At 35.7% G+C, this 15,523-nt stretch overlaps 1 protein-coding gene across 7 annotated transcripts in view; it reads right to left on the minus strand.

Moving 5' to 3' along the window:
• Window positions 1-15,523, minus strand: part of SMAD4 (SMAD family member 4) — a 70,200-nt gene that overhangs the window by 31,373 nt on the left and 23,304 nt on the right. For 6 of the 7 annotated variants that reach the window (XR_010407154.1, XM_064577587.1, XM_064577586.1 and 3 more), the window contains exons 2-5: window positions 9,358-9,736; window positions 7,987-8,161; window positions 7,526-7,555; window positions 2,515-2,727 (exon numbers count right to left, since the gene is read on the minus strand). Coding sequence is in view for 6 of the 7 variants with exons in the window: in XM_064577587.1 (XP_064433657.1) it covers window positions 2,515-2,727; window positions 7,526-7,555; window positions 7,987-8,161; window positions 9,358-9,606 (667 nt within the window). In the remaining variant the exon portion in view is untranslated. Of the gene's footprint in view, window positions 1-2,514; window positions 2,728-7,525; window positions 7,556-7,986; window positions 8,162-9,357; window positions 9,737-10,753; window positions 10,772-15,523 lie in introns of those variants that run through there. The other variant, XM_064577588.1, reaches the window with a different exon arrangement.

Consider the following 15,523-nt stretch of genomic DNA (forward strand, 5'->3'; position numbering starts at 1 on the left):
TTCTATATGTAATATACCAGGAGGAGTAAGATCTGTCTGATTTCTATTCTACTCAAAACCATTCAATGATATTGCTTACTGACCTATATTTTTTTTAAAAGATTTTATTTTATTTTTTATTTTTTTAAGTACTTTCTGCCCCCAAAGTGGGGCTCAAACCCATGACCCTGAGATCAAGAGTCACATGCTCCATCGACCAAGCCAGCCAGGTGCCCCAACAACCTATATTTTTAAGGCTTTTTTTTTTTTTTTAAGTGAAAAAAGCTTGATTTCTTCAAGCAAGCATTAAGTCAATTGTTTATCGCATTTGGGAAGCACTAAAATTTCATAACCGTTATCTATAACTGGCATCACTTCAATCTTTTCTCATCTAAATGGGAGTATAGATAGAAGAAAGGAAATGACACCATTGCTCAAAGTATCAAGGAAAAGGAACACTTTTCTCCTCTCTGCAAATCACATTTCCTTAAGGTGAGGATTATAAAATCAAAAGTTAGAGATTGTTGCAATAATCTCCAAATTATTTACTTTTAAAGATGTTTTTAGTAACCTCCCTCCCTACTCATCCCCCAAATTTTTCCAAGTTATCTTTATATGTCAATTATACTTTTACTCTTGCCTTTAACAACTATGCATGCCATAGACTCTTAGCTAGCTTATAAAAAGTGTCACTATACAAGCAAAATGAGATTATTTTAATAACAGATATTTAGAAAGAAAACCTGAAGATATTCAAGTGCAAAATGAACACAGACTATAAAGTAGCCCACTGTGGTTATCTGTACTGAATATTTCCATTACACAATTCCAAGTATATAAGAAATTAAATAATACAACTATACCAGCTCCTTCAAAAGAGTCTTCCAACTCCTGTTTTAGTCCAATTTTTTTCTTTCTTTTAATTCTATCAATACACATTTTGAGATCTACAAGAACATTTTGTGACAAATTCTAAAAATAATGATCTCTTCAATTAGAAAAATACATCCAAAAACTACCAAGAAAAATTATTGGAATTTCACTAATACCACTTTTTCTGGTTTTCAATAGGACTTGAATCCAGAGGATAGAACACTTAAAACAAAGTCATTTTAGCAAGCATCAACAAAGGCATGCAAATTCAATCTCCAGATAATATCAACAGAAGTAAGTAAGTAAGTGGCTGCGCTCTCACTAATCTATGCTTGGGTGACTATAAAGTGCTTTCTTTTATTCTCCATCACTGACCACTCTGTCAACTATATTCCCAAATTGGTTAATAAAGAGTAGACAGATAACAGAAGCACTAAGTGATTAAGAGGGTCCAGGTCTAAAGTATGTGCTTAACCTATAAACTCCACTTAGAATATGTTGTCTATCGTGAGACTGTCATCTCATGCAGAAAATCCAAAATATACTGCTTTGAAGAGGTGAAATGAATTAAAGGGGGGGATATTTGGTATACCATACTTATAAACTCAATTAGAGAAATCAGTCCCCTATTTATTCCAAAGATCAAATTTCCATTTTGAATCTGATCTGATATTAAAGTAAATAGAATAATGCTCCCTTTAGTAGCTGCTAATAAAGTATTAGTCCAGATCTATCAACAATCTGCTGCTGATGTGGCTTAGGTACAATCTCCTTAGCAACCAGGTACAAATAACACCATACACATGCCAAGACCCTGCTCTGTAATTAGTTAAAAAAAAAAAGGCAACTCCACTTGCCAAACAGCAAACTGTGCAACCTTTGGTAACTGTGAAAATAAACAGCAATATTAACAGAAGAGAGTCATCAGTGCCTTAATCAGGCCCCAAGAAAAGATAAACCTAATAGCCCTCTGCCTCTATAATGTGGCAAAGAAAATGGCATCTCTATCATGGGAAGAATCTTTTTGAAAAAGACTTCTTGGTTAAAAATAATAATAATAATAGATACCTAGAATTTAGCTCTATTTCAAAATTGACTAAAATACTTAATGTCTGTCTTGAGGGATGTATGTTATAAACAACTTTGTCAAGATCCCTTTTTCTAAGTTTGTACAATGGGAGACTGAAATGATTATAAAGTAATATTCTCCCAGACAAAGCACAATAGAAACCCTAATTAAGGAAAAGCATACAATTTGATTGACAGAGATTTTTATAAACATCTTGGTCCAAAACTACTTGTTAACTACTTAAACACTTCTCTAAAACACATCTGAAAATGCAAGACGATTCTTACTTCTGCATGTAATAGAAAAAGTACAAATTAGACCACTAATTTAAATTAGACCACTAATTTAATCAAAGTCATTACTTAAATTCCAGTGACTGTACATCAACATAAAAACATTCAAATAGATTATAAACACTATTTTTTCCAGGACCAACTAAAAAGCCTACTTAATACTTTTATCCTATAAAAGATACCACAGTACTTTTGATTTTTACTTACTTGGAGTTTTCCTCCAAGTAGATATAATTATTACATATAAATATTGAATAGGGTAAGATCAACTTGCTGACTACATCTGATTCTACTACTCACTTGTGGAAGCCACAGGAATGTTGGGAAAGTTGGTGGTGCTGGTAGCATTAGACTCAGATGGAGCTAACAGAGCTGGGGTGCTGTAGGTCTCCGTTGAGGCACGATTACTTGGTGGATGCTGGATGGTTTGAATTGAATGTCCTTCAGTGGATAATGATGGCTGTCCCTCAAAGTCATGAACATACTCATCCTTCACCAACATACTTGGTGGAGCTACATAAAAAATTAAACACATTTTAAAATCTTGTAAGATTCGGTTACCGGAAAAAAAAAAGATCTTGTAAGTAATATGACAACACCTAAAATCAATTATAGTGTAAATAACTCTAACTCAGAATTTTTTCATATTTGAAAAGAATACTACTTTATCCACAAAAACTATTTATTTAGAAGTAGGAATCTCAGATATATTATCAGTCAACCTGACTGACCCCCTGAAATTTGAAGCTGGACTACATTTCAACAACTTCCGGAAGTGGTCCTCAAGAGGTATTCCTTAGTTTCTGGATTAACCTAGAAGTAATAACCATCTTAAATACATGAGTTAGATAGAAACTAAATGGCTGGGGAAAAATGTTTATCCATGAGAAGACCAAACTGAGATCAAGGGCTTGGCTATGTATCTTTTTGCTAATTTCACAGTGTAGAAATATGAATGGGATCTGATAGCTATCCAGTTCCAGGATTTAGACTTACTGTTAAGTGACATACTTTGAAAGTGAAAGGTACTGAATGTCCCCTACAGGGCTAGAACCAGAAAGAAAAATTCTAAATGGTAAGTCAAACTGAAATTTCCTTCTGAAAACCCAAATCAAATAATGATGTTTGATAAATATATGTTGTGAAAAAATTCAATCAACATCTTTCACCTATGTGGTTACACCTTAATAAGCAAACCTAAACTCTAGCTGATACAACATAACACTTTTCCTTTAACAAACTAGGGAATGGTTGCCTTTGTTTTAAGGAAAAAAAGAAAACTTAAACTGCATTGGTATCAACTGTTCTCTGCCCAGAACCTCCCCATTTTTTTTAGGCTATTGCTTTGGGGTGTGCTTTTTATATTTAGCAAACAACTCTTTACTGCTTCTAAACTAACATTAACCCAGAATTTTACAATCGATTGAATTCCAATACTATGTTCTCCTCTTAGAACAGTCAATAAACAGTCCACAACAAGACATCCTCTTTTCCATTAAGAATCAACATATAGCGCCCTTTATCTTTCCCTATGTCAATTTTTGAAAAAACTGATTACACATAAATACCAATTTGTTACATGGCCCTTTTTTTTTTTAAGTGGGCTCCATGCCCAAAGTTGGGCTTGAACTAGCAAACCCTGAGATTAAGAGTCGCATGATCTACCGACTAAGCCAACCAGGTGCCCCAACATGGCCTTTTTTTTTTTTTTAATGGAGACTATTTCAAAGCAGTAAGAATAATCTGTTATTCAAATATCTATGTACAATCTCTTAAAGGGCTTTTCCATGCATCAAAAGTCATGAAGGGGCACCTGGATGGTGCAGTCGGCTCAGCGTCGACTCTTGGTTTCAGCTCAGGTTGTGATCTTGGGCTAGTGAGATCGAGTCCTATGTCCAGCTCCACACTCAGCACTGAGGTTGCTTAAGACTCTCTCTCCCCCTGCCCTTCCCCCACCCATGCACGCATGCACATGCGCTCTCTCTCAAATAAATAAATCTTTAAAAAAAAAAGTAATGAAGACTTTGCAAAAAGTTTTTCTTCAAAAAATTCTAGGGGACAAAAAGATAACCAAAAGGATGCTTAACATATCACTATAGATCAGTAAGAAAACTGGACCCAACCATTCATCACTAATGTTAGCCAAATCATAAAAATAAAAGAAAAAATCATTTGGGACAAAGTGGATATTACGTATTTACCGAATCTTTCTTTTTAAAAAATTATACTCTTCAAAAAAAAAAAATTATACTCTTCAACAAAGTTCTATAATTTTCTTCATATAGCTTCTGACATCTCTATGTAATTCCTGGATATTTTAGGGTTTTTTGTTATTATCGTGACAAGGATCTTTTTACCAAGATGTTGGTATTGCTAGTACATAAGGAGAAAGCTATTGATTTGAGAAAATGGTCAGTCAACTTGATACTCATCATTTTTGCTTTTCAGTTGACTCTTCTTAGCTTAATGTGCAATCATAACAACTAAACTCTATTTTTAAAGAGCTATGCCTCATAATATTTTCTTGCCTAATACATTGACTAAACCTTCCCCAAAGATAAGTTTGAGACTTCTACCTTACTATAAGTCTCTTCAATCAAATAACTTAAAACATGTCCCTTAGGTAAAACTGTAGGAATCAAGGATAGATGTCTGCAGTATATTTTTGCCAAGAGAAAAAAAGTAGGTTACAAAACACTATTGTACACTACGATCACATGCATGTTTTAAAAAATCACAAACCGTAATTTAAAAAGCAAGGTCCAGAACAAGTGCACAATATGCTTTTTATGTAAGAAAGGAGGGAAATAACACATGTATTTTTGCATAAAGAAACCCTGGAAGGAAACACCAGAAACTAATAAAATTGATTACCTGAGGTAGGGGGGAATGGGGGCAGGGGTGGGAGCACTTCTTTTCACTGTATACCTTTTTATAGTATTTTGATTTATGGACCATGTATTGCCTATTCAAAAAAATAAAATTAAAAAACATATAGTATATATTTTTTAAGTCCAGAATAAAAGACACCAAACTATTAAGTATTTCTCTTCATGGACTAGCATTGAACAAATTCATTCACTGAATAAATATTTATTGAGCACCTATGTTCCAGGTACTGTTCTAGCACCTGGAATACATTCATAAACAAAAGAAAAATCTCAGCCCTCATGGAACTTACACTCTTCTATTTTTCTATTGTTTAAATATCTAATATTGAGCACACATTACTCCAGCTCCTCCTAGCTGTCTTTCTCGATCTTCATTTAATCAAGTGTGGAAAATGTGACCTTCCATGTGGGGGTATAATGAGAATGATGAAACAATACTTGTAACTCATATAGCTCAGTACTGGACACAAAGTGTGTACTTGGCAAGTGTTAGCTGTTATGCTTTAACCGTACTGTTAGAGCAATCATACATGTAATTGTAAAATGTTCTACGAGGAGTATAAGGGACATTCATCACTATGTATCAGTTAAGAAAATTGGACCCCACCATTCATCACTAAGCTGAAGCCACTGGACTCACCCTAAGTCAGTGCTCTTCATCACTACCCACAGGCAGAGCACAGCACTTGTCTGATGCTACTGTTGCTGTCTTATTTACCTTGTCTTTCCTCCACTAAACTCTGAGCTACCTAGAGTGGAGAAAACACACCTTACTTATACTATTGTCCCTAGATCCTAACACAGTACCAAGCAATACATGCTTATTAAATATTTCTTAAAATGAATATGCAGACTGATGTGGTCATGGAACGTTTCACAGAAGATATGAGATAGGCTGGAAATGATTACCCTAAGATTCCAACTCAAAAGCGAAGGAATTATCCCATTTTCTTAATGTTTTCTTTGCCTGGCTTTGTATTATTTCTTTGTCCAAATCCAGAAGGGGCTGTGAAAAACACCTGTTGTTTTCTGAGGGAATAAGCCACTGAAGCTGGCCTTTACAAACCACCACTAGGGGGATCTGCAAGGCTAAAACAACCTCAGAACCACTAAAAAGAGCCTATCACCCACACAATCCGACCAAAGACAGCTACTCATAACAGCAGCAGCATGTTAGGATAAGGGAGGAGTGTAATGAGTCTTCAAAACTGGATCTCCTCACAACCACTCCCACTAAGAAGATTCTGGTATAAGTATCACTATAGGCCCCCAATCCTTAATCCCTACTGAGCTGAATACTTTAATTCTCCAAAATCAGGAATGGAGAATGGTAAAGATCTGAAGGGTATTTACTTTCAAAGAAAATAAATAACATAATATCAGTATCTGTGTAGCAAAGAGGCAGGAATTTAACCAATCTTAGAGCTACCCTTCCCAGATCACTACCATATTACCAACCCACTATTCTCAGAAACCCACTAACCATTAGCAAGTACCAAAAGGCACTAGTCTTCCTCTATTACACTGACATGGAAGGAAAGTGGACAGTAAAAACAAGTAGACTTTCATGCTCTTCCTAAATTTTATTTAAGGTCAGATGGTATTTCTGACTTACCTCTAAGATTCTGCAACAAGAAGTGCCAACCCACTAATTTCCCTCCAGAACAATTGCATACCTATCTAAGATAATGGTGGTTCTTTATCAGAGTTGCTCTGCAAATTAATTACTTCTTATAAAAATTGTAGTTCATTAACATGTTCTGAGTAACAAAACTAAGTTTTAACATATCTGTTCTCAAATATTACACTAAAAAACAACATCCCCCCCCAATGATTTCATTTTCCTAACTCAACACACTCCTTTTTAAAAGAGAATTAGATCATCTATGAAAGTGAGAGTAGACTTGTTTTATTTACTCAAAATGTTAACAAGACCAAAAAAAATGTTAATATATGTAGTTTTAAATCATACTTAAAATTATCATTTCTAAAAATAAATTAGGGAGAAACAAAGAAAAATTAGAATATTGGTATTTCTAAAGGACATGCTATACATGACTCCAAATTACCAAACATTACAGGTATTTATACCCACTTAAACTGGCTGAGATTTTCTTCCAAAATAGCCAGTTTTTACCAATTCAAAAAAAACTCTTTCTTTATATGTTTTATATTCCCCTATCATATTTTTTAGACCATTTGAGTGTATAAATGGTAGTTGAAATCCAAAGTACCACCAGCCTATTTAAATCCAGTTTTAAGTACTGATGCATGCTCCCCAAAAATCTACACTTCCAAAGCAATGAGTATTTTTCTTGCAAATGTTACCAGCACCCACACAAACTAATTTTAGGTCAATAAAAAATAGAGGGGACAGAATAAAAGAAAACAGAGAAAGTTACAAGAAACAGATTACCTACCATTACTCTGCAGTGTTAATCCTGAGAGATCTTAATTTTTTAAAGGGGAAAAGAAAATGAAACATTAATCATTACCATGAAAATATTTTCCATTGTATTTAAAATTACAAAATGTAAATTTAACCCAGAGATTCAAAACTTCGTGAACTATTTCAATTCAAGAAGAGTAGTATAAATGCTATCTGCCAATACATAAACAATTCAATAATGCCTTCCATCTTATTTTTCAAAAACAACATTCTAAATGGGCAGAACATGAACTATAGTGTACACATAGTTTTAGCAATCAAAATACAAATCTATTCTAAAGTTCAAATTTAAATATTCATATTTCATTAAAAATATCTGATCCTTTTAAGTCCTGGGCTATATCCAAATTTATAATTTAACGTAGAAAAATTAAAACACTACTGAGATTTTTTCCCTTTGGGCATCTGAGGATAAAAGCAAAGTCTACTTACCAATTCCAGGTGATACAACTCGTTCATAGTGATATGGATTCACACAGACACTATCACATTTTAAGTCAAACGCATACTGACAATATTTAACATGTTTGAGTTCATTTTTGTGAAGATCAGGCCACCTCCAGAGACGGGCATAGATGACATGAGGAAATCCTTTCCGACCGGCCACCTAGGAAATACAAACGACCACTTACTGATCATCAGTTATGCATTACACATTAAACAAGGCACTTTATATATGTTCTCATTTAATTCATACAATCCTACAACGTCAGTATTATAATCCCCATTTCATAAATGAGAAACATTTATGAACTAAGGTATTTTTTCAAGACCTGTGCTCAGGTTTTTAAAATGCAAAAAAAGGATGAGTTTGTTGAAGTAACCATTCCTAAAATCTAGAAATAAAATTTTTAAATCTAAATGACATAATATTTCTGCATGTTTCTTTAAAAATATTCAGCACAGGATGGGGCGCCTGGGTGGCTCAGTCGTTAAGCGTCTGCCTTTGGCTCAGATCATGATCCCAGGGTCCTGGGATCGAGCCCCGCATCGGGCTCCCTGCTCGACGGGAAGCCTGCTAAATAAAATCTTTAAAAATATATATATTCAGCACAGGAGATACATGATGTACTTCTTTTTTTTTTTTTTTTTAAAGATTTTTATGTATTTATTTGACAGAGAGAGACACAGCGAGAGAGGGGACAGAAGCAGGGGGAGTGGGAGAGGGAGAAGCAGGCTTCCCGTGGAGCAGGGAGCCCGATGCGGGGCTCGATCCCAGGACCCTGGGATCATGATCTGAGCCGAAGGCAGACGCTTAACGACTGAGCCACCCAGGCGCCCCCATGATGTACTTCTATATAAAAAATGTAATCAGTGAAAATGAAAGATTAAAAAATTGTATAAAATATAAGCTTTTAACTCCTTGAGTTTTAAAGATATACCTGAACTCTTTTAGAGTCTTTTTCATATGTGAGTACCAAACATATACAGTATCAGATTTCTAAGTTATAAAAGGACCAAGTATAACTCAGTTTTAAAATGTACATAAAATACAAAAAAAAGAGGGAAAAAGCTACAAAGATGAATACCAAAGTGCTAAAGGTATGGCGTTTCTTCTGCTTTTTATTTTATTTTCCAAATTGAATTTTTTTTTTAGAACATTAAAAAACTTTTAAGATATATCTTTATTATGTGGAAGAATATATTCTTCCATAGATTCCCATAATGCATACTGGTATAGGATGTACAGTATCTGAAGAGATGGAGCAAACATTAAATTATTTAATAGTAACTTAAGAGGAAGCAAGAATTTTTTAATCTGCCACTACAAAAGACATAGAAGAACTCTCAAACAAGACTAACCTGAAGCCTCCCATCCAATGTTCTCTGTATGGTAACACATTTGCTAGGATGAGCTCCATTTGTAGTTATAGCTGTTATTAAAGAATCCAATTCATCTTTTTTCTCCTTCAGCTTCTTTACCAAACTTTCAATTGCTCTTTTTGCAAATGTTTCACTCTCTCCACCTTGTCTATGGCACATCAAACTATGTACAATGCTCAGACAGGCATCATTACTTGTTGGTGTATTTGTAATTGACATATTGTCCATTTGTTACAGTTATTTCTTTTAAATCAAATATGTCTCCAATTTCCGGAGAAATTCTGATCTTTTGGAGGCAGTGAAAAACAATGGCTAATGTTGCAAGGAAAAGTATTAGGCATGTGGTATTCAGGATAACCTAAAAAAAAAAAAAAATGAGACACAGACATTAAAACACATTTCACAAAGTAGATTCAGTTACTTGGGAAAAGATAGAACTGCTCCAGTTAAGTCAAAGACTCAATGCACATAATTTAAATTTGGTGCTTAGAGTTTTAAATAAATTAAAATGTTGCTGTTTTTGACCTTCCAAAGAATATTAAAGTTAGGTTTTCTTGTTATTATAGGGGCATGCTCCATCAAGTCTAGTGGACAGAACTAATCACCCTAAAGTTAAATCTTAACAAGACTTTTTAAAATGATGGCTAATGAAGACCAGTGCTTTAAAATACACTAGATTAACAACTACTTAAACCTGAAAGTCCACCACTAATACACATGAAAAATTTACCATCATCTGTTACAAAATGCCATTTATAAGTTAAAAAAACACCCATCTTTTTAAAGAGACCACTGACAACAATGAAAAGATGAATACAAATTTTTAAATGGGCAAAGGATTTAATACCCATTTCTCCAAAGAATGGCCAATAAGCATATGAAAGATGCTCAAACATCATCAGTCATTAGGGAAATCAAAACCACAAGGAGGTACCACTTCACATTCACTAAGTTAAATAAATAAAAGAGTAGACAATAATAAGCACTGGTGAGGAAGTAGAGAAATGGAACCCTCATTCATTGCTGGTAGGCCTGCAAAATGGTATAGCCACTTTGAAAAGTAGTCTGAAAATTCCTCAAAATGTTAAACACAGAGTTACTATACGACCCAGGAATTCCACTCTTAGCAATTCCACCCAAGATTACTGAAAACTTATGTCCACAAAAAACAGTATACATAAATGTTCATGGCAGTAGCATTCATAAGAGCCCAAAAGTACAGTACAAATGTCCATTTACTGATGACTATATAAATGAGTATATCCAATGTAATATTATTCAGTCATAAAAAAAAAAATGAAGTACTGATACATGCTATAACATGAATGGACCTGGAAAACATGCTAAGTGAAAAAAGCCAGTCACAATGGGGTACCTGGGTGGCTCAGTCGGTTAAGCATCTGCCTTTGGCTCAGGTCATGATCTCAGGGTCCTGGGATCGAGCCCCGCATCGGACTCCCTGCTCAGGAGTCTGCTTCTCCCTCCGCCTCCTCCCCCTGCCTCCTCCCCCATGACCATGCTCCGTCTTTGTCTCTCTCTCTCTCTCAAATAAAAAAAAATCTTAAAAAAAAAAAAAAAAGCCAGTCATAAAAGGCCACATGTTTATAATCCCATTTATATGAAATATCAGTATAGGCAAATGCATACAAAGAAAAAGTAGATCACTGGTTGCCAGAGGCTAGGAGGAACGGAAACAAGAAGTGACTGCTAATGGGTATGGAGTTTCTTTTGGGGGTAATGAAATGTTCTGAAATTGATAGGGGTGATGGTTGCACAACTCTGCCATTACAATGAAAACCACTGACTGAATTTTAGAGTATGTGAATTATATCTTAATAAAGTTATTATTAAAATAATAGACCACTAATTTCCTCAAAAGATTTTACCTGTAAAAGCAGTAAGGTAAATTATTTTCAAAAGAAATCAAAATATAGAAAATGAATATTAATGAAGAATCTATTCAATATGTACAAAACTAAAATAACTTTAACCTTAAGATCTCACATGGAATAAGAAAAGGCCATCAGACTAAGAATAAATGAGATAAAGTGGAAATGGAGACTATACCTTATGCTGATTTTCTGTTTGCTGATGATATTATATTCCATGCTTATTCTTTTATTTTCTTTCGTTATTTACCTGAATCATTAAAAATCTATCCCCCACCAGGGTGCCTGGCTGGCTCAGTTGGTAGAGCAAGCCACTCTTGATCTCAGGGTCGTAAGTTCAAGCCCCACACTGGGCACAGAGCTTACAAAAACAAAACAAAATAAACAACAACTAACTCAGCAGTCTCTACCAAAGCCTGTTCCTCTTCTGATAACCTTTATTTGTGAAGTATTAATTCCACTCAATTACCCAGCACTGGAAAGCTTGGTAAATCATCTTTGCCTACTCTCTGATTCACTACCCTCACATTCTCTCACAAAGTTACATGATTCTCTACCTCAGTCATTTCTAGCAGTCTCCTCCTTTCTGTTCTCCCTGATACTGTTGTAGTTTTGGGCCTCCCTGGCATTTCTATCAATCACTTGGTATTTAACTCATGCTCCCCTCTACTGTTATCTATTTTACATAAATGCCTGCCTTTTCAACTAATTATAAGTCCAATGCAGAGAAGCAGTTTTCTTATACCTCTGAATAGTAAGCATTTGCCCACATTCAGTAAACACATGTGAAATACATGTTGAAGATACACTTTCTGAATAACCCAAGATTACCTCCCTGGGATGGTAGGGGGAGTTGGGAGTCAGAAATCTGGTAGAATCCCAGCTCTCACACTAAGGAGTTGGACAAATTAAGTTAAACTCTCTGAACCTGGATTAAAAGGTGCGTACCGAGCTCAAAGGAGAACATCTACATGAAGGGCCTAGCACATAATATTCAGTAAAAAGCAACTACAGGGGCACCTGGCTGGCTCAGCTGATAGAGCACGCAACTCTTGATCTCAGGGTTATGAGTTCAAGCCCCAGGTTGGGCATGAATCCTACTAAAAATAAAAAGGAAGCTATAAACTGAGTACTAAAATGTTCATAGTCTGAATACTAAAATGATTACTTTAAAAGGAGATTTATTTTTTACACATTCTTTCAGTGCTTATTCCAGATTCTTCTATATGGTTCTCAAAGATAAAACAAGGCACTCTGAAAGCCCAGAGGTTTGTCTTCTTAGTGATAGTATCACACGTATTATTACCAAAGTATATGATTAAGGAAACAGGAATTAGATAAAAAATAGAGTCTAAATTTGTTGACTGATACTTGAATTCCGTATTCTTTAAGTTGATTCCTCTTTCAGTTGAACAGTTATTTTCCTAAAACACAATATGCATTTTTCTATTTTTCTCCTATTAAAATATGTCAAAGAATTTAGAAGGGCAAGGACAGAAGTAAACCACTCACCCAAGGCTCACAACTCAAAGCATATAGGAGCCTGGCAAATTATATAAATGAATAAAATGTGGCAGGTTTAAAAAAAGGACTGAGGAGCACAAGTGCAAACCCTTCTAAAGTAGGTAGCCACTATTTAATTCCAGTGGAAATGGCACATGAAAATGCTAGCCCACTGCTGCCAGATCTTCAATGCTCATTTGTGTATGAAATCTCATTTTTTTTAAAAGATTTTATTTATTTATTTGAGAGAGAGAATGAGAGAGAGAGCACATGAGAGGGGGGAGGGTCAGAGGGAGAAGCAGACTCCCTGCTGAGCAGGGAGCCTGATGCAGGACTCGGTCCTGGGACTCCAGGATCATGACCTGAGCTGAAGGCAGTCGCTTAACCAACTGAGCCACCCAGGCGCCCTGAAATCTCATTTTTAAGTATCACCAACTTATTTGTGGAGAAAGGGAGGAAGGAAAAGGGAGAGAAAAACCACTGTGTATGCCAAACAAAACACACCTTCAACTCACATCTGGCCCAAGAGAACCACCGGTTTGAAATCTCTGAATGCCAACCTCATAACAATTTTAATATCTAGACTGAAAGATCTATGGTACAGGAATTGTACTTACCTTATTCATCATATATGCCCACTCCTAGGACATGTAAGTGCTCTTTATTGTCAAACGAATACCTTTCTGTATGTGCTTTCAGATTCATGTTCATGCTATTCCTTTTGCCTAAAACATCCAGTCTCATTTTATCCACCTAGTTAAGTCCTAGTTACCCTTCAAAATGCAGTTTAATGGTCTCTCCCCACCCCCAATCCTGGAGAATGACTTTCCTGGTATGTTTACTGTGTATTCCCTAGTATGTTAATTATCCCCTCCCTCAAATTTAAAACACACCCCAATTACAACTCAACACGTTATAGTTATTTGATTATGTATTTGTCTCACAGTCTGTTGCCACAAATCTAGAAGTTCAAGAAAACAGCAAAACTTTCTCACCTTAGAAATTTCCAGCACCATGCACAGTTCCTGACATATATGAGGCAAACACAGATTGACTAGCTTTTTATTGTAGCATTTCCTTGCAACAAATTTTTTTTTTTTAAGATTTTATTTATTTATTTGACAGAGAGAGACACAGCGAGAGAGGGAACACAAGTAGGGGGAGTGGGAGCGGGAGAAGCAGGTTTCCCACAGAGCAGGGAGCCCGATGCGGGGCTCGATCCCAGGACCCTGGGACCATGACCTGAGCCGAAGGCAGACGCTTAACGAACGACTGAGCCACCCAGGTGCCCCGTTTGCAACAAATTTTAAAGAATATAAATACTTTTGTTGTTGAATTCATTTCTGATACTACTTTCCAAAAGATTTATGCTAATTTAAAAAGTAATTACAGTGTTTGAATGTAACTATTTCACCACACTCAGATGTTACCATCCCTAAAACTCAAGCTATTTGGGGGCCTAATGTTTTAATTGCACATTTCTTTGAAAACTGATAAAAATGTCTTCACCGGGTACCTGGGTGGCTCAGTTGGTTGAGCGACTGCCTACTGCTCAGGTCATTATCCCGGGGTCCTGGGTCCCACATCAGGCTCCCCCTGCTCTGTGGGGAGCCTGCTTCTCCCTCTCCCTCTGTCTGCCACTCCCTCTGCTTGTGCTCTGTGTCAAATAAATAAAATCTTAAAAAAAAAAAAAAAAAGTCCTCACTTTCTCAAACACCACGTTCTTGATTTTATGCCTGTTTTACTCCTATAACTACAAGTGCCTAAAACATAATGTAAAGTTCCCTGCATAAAAAATACTACCAACGGGGGTATATAGATGTTTTCCTTCATTAAATAGCTCTAGATAATATTTTAAGAGTGGTATGCAATGATAGGGGGGCCTGGGTGGCTCAGTAGGTCAAGCATCTGACTTCGGCTCAGGTCATGATCTTGGGGTCCTGGGATCCAGCTCAGAATCAGGCTCCCCACTCAGTGGCGAGTCTGCTTCTCCCTCTCCTTCTGCCCTTCCCACTCCCCCTGTTTGTGCTCTCTCTCTCAAATAAAATCTTAAAAAAAAAAAAAGAGTGGTATGCAATGATACACAAAAGTACTAGAATGGTATAAATAAATTTGTAAATTCTGATTAAAACTCTAGCAGTATGATAGGGCAAGTTAATATGTCTTTCAGTTCTCTCTAAAATGGGAACAAGCTCTCCTTGCCAACTTTACAGATTCTCTATGGTAATCAAATGCAACACTGTACATAAGAGCAATCTGGGAACCATAAATTGACCAACAAATACTGTATCTACTAGTATGTGCAAAGCACTCCAGATACAAAAAACAAGTAGCACATAATCAGAAAGTGGTTCTCAACTCTATCAGACAAACATCCCATTTTTGTAACAAATAACTTATATCACCTCCTTCTGGCCATCCTGAAACAAAGTTCTAACATCCTTACACATATTTTTTTTTAATTTAACAATGCCTTAATTGTAACATAAAGGAGAAAAAGATTAATATATAATAAAGTGTGCATTTCAATAAAAATGCTCAGGCATGGGGCACCTGGGTGGCTCAGTCAGTTAAGTGTCCAAATCTTGATCTCAGCTTAGTCTTGATCTCAGGGTCATGAATTCAAGCCCTGCATTGGAGCCTACTTAAAAAAAAAAAAAAATTTGCTCAGGCATGATACTTGCACTTACATGTAGAATCATCATAATTATGATAGCATAATTATGACAAATTCAGACCTTCCAAGACAGGTG

Source organism: Mirounga angustirostris, unplaced genomic scaffold (assembly GCF_029215605.1).
Source record: "Mirounga angustirostris isolate CCGP_5_RB_7025 unplaced genomic scaffold, mMirAng1.0.hap1 SCAF_14, whole genome shotgun sequence".
In the NCBI taxonomy this organism is placed as follows: Eukaryota; Metazoa; Chordata; class Mammalia; order Carnivora; family Phocidae; genus Mirounga; species Mirounga angustirostris.